Here is a 7,429-nt window from a genome sequence, read left to right on the forward strand (position 1 = left end):
CTGCTGAAAATAGCATACCTCTAGCCCTTCTTTGCCTTCAATACTGATTAACGTTGTCTTAAAGGGATATTTCCAAGTGCCATGTGGTGTGTTTATTTTGGTCTATTTCTCCACACTAGAATGTAAGCTTTTTGAGGGTAAGCACGCAGTTTTCTCCATTGCTCTGCCCCTAGGATGTAGAAACTACTATGGAGCATTCTAGATGCTCACTAAATATTTCCAAATGAATAAATGGACTCTTAAAATCATTAATAGAAGAGAGACACAATCTGACTACTTGTGTTCCCATTTATTTCTCTACTGACTCTTTCAGAGGACAGCACATTTTTTCCATAAAGGGCCAGGTGGTGAGTATTTTAGGCTTTGTGGGCTATATGGTTTCTGTGGCAAATATTCAACTCTGCCTTTGTAGCCCCAAAGTGGGCACAGATAATATGCAAACATGTGGATGGGCCCATGTTCCAACAAAACTGAATTTACGAAAGCAAGTGACAGGCTGAATGTGGGCTGCAGAAGATAGGTTGTCAGCCCCTGGACTGGTCTGATCATTGGCCTAAGCAAATCTTAAAATTTGACTGCAACCAAAGGTAAATGTAATTTTGTATTATAGAAATTTGAATGTTGATTCCATACTGAATAGCCCGGTTAACTTTAATAATTTCTTGGGCAAAATTTCCAGTCAAGATCAAGTCTTAAATTTAAAAAAGTCTTTCAAATGATAGTGTAATTAGTCTTTGACAATTTTGCCTATATGCATACTGCTCAAGTTGCTGTTAATAATGAACGTTGATCGTAGACCCGCCCCATCACCGTTTGGGCCAGTGAGAGTCAGGCCTGAAGGTGAGTGAAAACCCAAGGGCCTATCTCTCTTTATCTTTAGCCAATGAAATGTCCATGTTTTTCTGGGCCTCCTCTTACAGACACCTGTAAAGAGTTTGTGCCCCTACCTGTCTTCCTAACTCTCTGGGTGGGGTTCTCTCTTCCCACAGCAGGGATGTGGTGTGCCCTGAACTACCACTGGGTTCTGGGGTTCCTAGAGTTTCTTGACTGATGTATCCTATTTCTTCCCTTTTCCTACCTCTGACATTGTACATGTTTGGTCTTGCGCACTTGACCAAGGACCCCATGTTTGCAATGAAGCCTCCAAGCTCACTGGTTACACTCTTCTTAGCTCCCACTGGGCCTCTTACCAAGGCTGGGCTGTGTTTTCATTTGCCACATGGTTTGGGCTTCTGGCCTCTTCCTAGAGGTAAAGTGGATGCCAGGGGTTGTGTCTGGGTGTCACCCACATCCTCTACCATGGCAGCTTTACAAATAACTTCATTCAACTCCCTGCCCTCACCCTGACTTAACAACTCCTTGCATATATAATACCCTACCATTATATTTCTAGAAGGAAAGCTAAAGTGTGGCTTTAAAATTTTCAATTATAATATCAGTAGCTAACATTTATAGAGTACTCACTACATGCCATGCATTGCTCTAAGCCATGTCTGTATATTAAGTAAGCTCACTGAATGCTTAGAACAACAGCATTCAGCGACCCTACTTAATATACAGACATGGCTTAGAACAAGAGGCTCTGTCTGGTAAGGGAGCTTCTCCTGGCCTTGCAGCCAGTCAGTGCTGGTACTGGAACCCTGGCAGTCAGCTCTAGAGCTGCATTCTAAACTTCTGTGGTCTCCTTTCTCTCTTTCCTTCCCAGCCTCTCCCTCCTCCCTCCCCCCATCTCTACCACAACTTTAGTCACCAGCTTAGGAAAGCTTTTGGAACCTTTAAAGAAAACATTTACTGAATTTCATCTAACAATTTTAGTTGGGAGCACCTGAAAACTCTGGAAGTTCCCTTTTGGTTTTTCATACCTTTCTAATACTTTGCATAGAGCACCTGATCACTGAGGATGAGAAGGCTAGTCTCGGTTTTAAGTTTGGTTCTTTCACATCAGCTTGTCCTTAGTGGACAATGGATTTGAAAGTACCTTACTGCTCGACTGCTTCTCATTAAGCCAAAATCATTTTTTCAGAGACCTCTAACACTGGATCCAATAATCTATAAACCATATGGCTCAGTTACTAACCTCCAGGGGGAAAAACTGCCCTTGAAATCTTTTATCCTTGACAGACAACAGCAGGGTGTATTTGGATATCCATTTTATGTGAGCATGTATGTGGCAGTTAAATTGCATCCTAAATTATTACTCTCTCAGAGAGAATGACACTTCATTTTCAGAAATGCTCCATTTAACCACAAACCCAAATTTAATATATTTTAATTATGTATTTTATCACTTTACTCAGTTTTCCATCTTATGCAATTGCTGGTTACAAAGGAGCTGCCTGAGGGGTGAGAAAAAGGAGCAGCTCGGGGATGGAGGAGGTGGGTGGGGATCGGTGTGGGGCGGAGGAAACTGAGTGGGAGCAGAGAGTCTGCAGACCACGTGGCGAACTGCTATATGTCATGACCATCGGAAAGGCTCAGGCAATGAGGCAAAGAAAGTGAAGAGCCGATATATGGGACATATAATAAATAAATCCAGAGTGCAAAATAAAAAGTCTTCCATAAAGAGGCTGAATTACAGCATGTCTGCTTTCCCAGAACACAACTTTTTATTTTGGCCCAACAATAAGCAGGCGGTAAATGCCAACAGGAACTTTTGCTTTTGGGGATTTATCATAGATCGCATGGAAGCTTTCCAGATTACATAGACTCAGAGCGGATAAACTATGTGACAAAAAAATGATGAACTTTTGCAATTGGCTTATGTTGCTGCTGCAATACATGCTGCGGCTATAGAATATAGTCTAATTACACCGTGAAGATCAGGTCCAAATCTATAGGACAGCCCAAACTGGCAAACATTGGGAGGATATTTTCACTGCCTACTGATATATGGAATTTCACAGCAAAAACGGAGAAAGACAAAATTCATTTATCTGATGAACAGAGACAAGAAAGACTAAAAATGAAGGCTATACTATAATTTGTCTATTTTCCTGGGGATGGAAAAAGTCACTAAAAATTTATTGAGCACCTACTATATGCCAGATTCTTTTTAAAGTGCTTGGGACAGATCAGGGAACAAAACAAAGATCCCTGTCTTTTGTGGAGCTCAATGCTCTTATTGACAGAAGGACACAGACAATAAAGAAGGAACATGATAACTGAGTAAATTAAGTAGAGTGGTAGAAGGTGATAAGTGCCTCTTGGTAAGTAGAAGGAATAAAGTGGTGGAGAGCCTATCAGGAGTGTGGGAGTACTGGTCATAGTATTAAATATGTCCCAGGAGGCCTCCTTGAGAAGGTGGCATTTGAGAAATGCTTTGAGGAGGTAAACGGTGAGCCATGCAGATACCTGGGGGAAGAGTGTTTCAGGCAGAGGGGCAACCTTGCAAAGGCTGTGAGGCAGGACCTACCTATCATGGTCAGGGCACCACACAGAGCCCAGCCATGTGAGTGAGGGGGAAAGGGGTGATGAGGGGGAGAGAGATGACATGGAGCTTTGTCCCCCATTTCTCTTCGCATTCTTTCTTACAAAGTCATTTTACACAGTAGTTTCTGGAAAAGCAGACTGCCTGCTGATAATCAGGCAGAGAGAGCTGGGACTTGGGTGAGGCAAGTGAGGCGTGAAAGTGCAAAATTTAAAGAGACACTCAATCTCAGGTGCCAAGTCAGCATTTATATGTCAGTGAGAATAAGCACCTCCTTAAATTTTGCAGGAGAGATGCTTCACTTGCCTCACTCTAGTCCTAGTCCTGATGCAGAGAATTCCTGCTCTTTGTATTTGTCCACAAAACAGGCAGGCATTTCTAGGCCTCACACTCATCCCCACCCACCACCACCACCACCACATACACACCCACATCTCTGCCAGAATTATCTATCCTGCAAATGCACAATAGCAGGAAGCAAAGCTGTACCAACCAACCACCAGGATGACGAGTTTCCTGTTCTTTTTTGGCTGTCCCCCGACCCCCAATTCCAGCAGGCAGAGAGAGGAAGCAGAATTCTGGGCTAGATTTAGTCTTTCAGTCCCTAAATCTGTCAGCAAGTGTGTGTATGTGGTGGGAAGTTGTGCTTCCGGATCCCAGGGATAGATGCTCAATCGGCCCATGACTCTGGGATCACAGATGTGATTGAAGGACCACATGTACGGTCGAGTGCACAGGGGGAGTCACTCTAAGCTGACTTGATGGCCAAGGCCAAGAAGCCAATGCTTCACACAAAATAAATATGCCTTAGAATGTGCTTGGAATGTGCTTTATCTCCCCCGCCCCCCACACACACAGTCTCCCTTTCCCCCAGAGGAAATCAAAGAATCTTGAGGATTATAAATGTTTAAGAAAATATAATTGCTCCTCACAGGGACTCTTGAGGGGATGGTGGGCGGGGGTGTGGGTGGCCCTCCTGGCAGTGGGTGTGTGCATAAGGCCATCAGTCCCCTAGCTCAGCAACGGCTCCATCAGGATGTGCTGTCTCCCTTTCCAAGACCTTGTCCATCCATCAACAGACGGATGAGCACAAATTGCATCCACTCCACACAAGGGTCGTGTGTCCCCCACTTTTTTAAAAGAGCCCAACAGGTTAGGGCTGGTATCTTAGCTGACGAGGGACCATGGCAGGAGCTGGGAAGGTGGGGGACTATGGAAATGGAACAGAAACCCATTGGTTTTCCATTAAAGAAAAACCAAATGACTTTAAGAGCGCTCAACTTCAGAAGCAGATACAAAGATTTTGATCAGAATTAAGGTCAACCCCATATTAAACTTTGTTGTAAAATTTAATGAAGGGTGCTATTTTTCACTAATTGCTATGTAATAGCCTAAGTTTCAGAAATCATGAAAAGTCAACTTCACAACATTAGCAAATATATTTTGGGCTAATATTCCTTCTGAGCACATTTTCATTGCTGTCAAGTATAGTACCTTTGATCAGGAAATTCATTTGTCTAAACTGAAACCTGGCTGTCCCTTGAAAATCTTGCTTCTTTTTGCTGCCCTCTCAAAAGACAGATGTTTGTTTTATCACATCCCAAGTGCTCCTAGGGCTAAAAGCTGGATATTGGAAATTTTTTTGCTCCCAATGCTACTTCTGAAATATCACCTTTCAATCTTCTTATCTTAAAACAAAACCAAAGCAAACCCAGTTTTCATGCAGCAGCCAAACCAGCTTTTACCACTTCTTCACTTCTGCCATCTACTGAATGTCCCCTCATTCAGCAAAGGCTTTGGCAAGTGGCTCACTTTTTCTTCATCCAAAGCTTGGTCACCAGTCTTGGTGATGCTAACATCTAACTCATCCAATATTCTGGCCTCTCAGCACTCCGACCTCCCCATTTTCAATGGCCTTCTCCCCATTCCACCTTACCTACCACCCACTAGAGCTCTGTTTCCTTGGTTACTTAGGGTAAGAGTTAGCGACCCAGAGCCAGTTCTGCCCTGAGACCCAAGTAACCCAGGTAATGAGGCTCATGCCTTGGGACCCTGTGCTCTAGAGTTATCCTCTGGCCCTTCTTTTCTGATCCCTTCCAAAGAGATGAGAAGCCTGAGTCAGTCAAGAGAACATGTCCCCAAAAGCCCTCATATCCTCTTTCTAGATCTCTCTAGAGTTACCTAGGATGCCAGATTTCCCCAGCCGAAATGACCCCAAGCTCCTGTAGACGGCTCTTTGCAGGGAATGTGAATAGAACCTGGATATTTGGGCTTGGGTGTCCATAAGCATGAATGTTAGGCCCTTTATGGTGTAGGATGGAACCTTGGGTGGAGAGAGAAGGGAGATGACCAAATATACCCTCCTTCCTGACTAATAAGAGTAGTTGATGCTTCTTTATCAATTACCACTTTAGTCTTGCCTCCTAGATAGGATTTATCAAGATACCCAATCGTACGATTATTTCTGCTAACTGACAGCATCCAACCTATAGCAAAACCCTATCCCCTTGAACCCTCACCCAAATCACCTAATACAGGCCAAATCCTGTAAATCCTCTCTAATACAATTTTACTGACAAACACAGTTCCCCATGACATGTGTACTCCCTTGTTGCATAAGCCAGTAAAGCCAACTTTGACCACTGGTGTATTCCTAGGGGTCTTTGACTGATAGGTATCAATGTGTCAAAAGCTGGTTATAATAGTCAATCTCCTATATTGACTATTATATGATATTCCACAGAATGGAATAGTATGTAATAATTAAATAGTGGTGATTAATATCATCATCATCAAGAAAGCAAAGAAGCTAGAGAAAAATTATGCAATCATATTGTTGAATCTCCCAAAGAACATGGAGTTCAAAAAGCACAACACAAAATAATTCATACTACAGCATGAATCCACTTATATCAAGTTAAAACAGCGGTGAAACTACATTGTTTAGAACTGCACATAAACTAGTACAAATCTGAAGAAAAGCAAAATAGTGATCACTATAATGGTCAGGAAAGTGGTCATCTCTGGAGGTAAGGAGGTCATTCTAATGGGAATAGGTACATGGGGTTTCTGGGGTGCCAGTAATTTTCTACTGCTTGCTTTAGGCGGTAAATACATGGGTGTACACTTTATATCCACTGGCTAAACTGTACGAATAAGTTGTATGTATTCTTTATGTATGTTATATTTCACAATGATAAAATGCAATAAAAAGAATGAGTGTTAAATAGACAAATAAATTGATATTTCCTTTAATAAGACAGTTTCTTTAGATTTTGGTTAGCAGTTCACCTGATGCCAGTTAATCATGGATGAATTGCTAAATTTTAGCCTCTGAAATTGCAAAGATGATTAATAGCCTATGGACTTAATTGGGACCACTGGGACTTTCTACCTTAGCAGGCTTTACCCAAAAAGGTGTCAGGTCTCCCCAGCTTCCTCTCTTAGCAATATTCATTCACTCTACCTTGAAGGATATCTCCGTGGTCATGGTGAACCCATGGGTGATGACTGGCTCCTCTTCTGCGGTCCGTCCCTTCCAGCAGTCCAACTCCACACAGCGACAACCAGACAGGAGCACTTGGCGATACATCTCGACGGAGGAGTTTCCAGCCAGCTGGCCAGCTGTAAAACGTCAATGAAATGAAGCTCAGACTCCCACAAAGCAAGGAAGACACTGGTGGCTTCCTAGAAAAGCTCGTCAACAATAGGAAAACAGAGTTCAAGACCTTGAGCAGTTCTCAGTCTTTCTTCTGCCTCAACATACCAGAAGGCAGTGGCACAATCCCAAATGGAACTGTGGTTCCCTAGCAGTGCTTTGGGGAAGAGAGAATAGAAGGAGGAGAGCATTGTAACAATAACAATAACTCATGTTTATTAACTGCTTACCATGTGCCAATTATAGTTCTTTGGATTTTACATATATTACTACATTTAATCTTCATAAAAATCTACCTGGTATAACTACCTTTACTTTTTTTTTTTTTTTTTTTTTTTTTTTTT

At 42.5% G+C, this 7,429-nt stretch overlaps 1 protein-coding gene across 2 annotated transcripts in view; it reads right to left on the reverse strand.

The window, feature by feature from the left end:
* The window catches only part of PLCB1 (phospholipase C beta 1), a 686,206-nt gene that overhangs the window by 152,507 nt on the left and 526,270 nt on the right, over positions 1–7,429 (reverse strand). For both annotated transcript variants that reach the window (XM_007452039.1, XM_007452040.1), the window contains exon 11: positions 6,894–7,051. In XM_007452039.1, the coding sequence (XP_007452101.1) occupies positions 6,894–7,051 (158 nt within the window). The remainder of the gene's footprint in view (positions 1–6,893; positions 7,052–7,429) is intronic.

This window comes from Lipotes vexillifer, unplaced genomic scaffold (assembly GCF_000442215.2).
Source record: "Lipotes vexillifer unplaced genomic scaffold, Lipotes_vexillifer_v1.1 scaffold257, whole genome shotgun sequence".
NCBI lineage: Eukaryota > Metazoa > Chordata > Mammalia > Artiodactyla > Lipotidae > Lipotes > Lipotes vexillifer.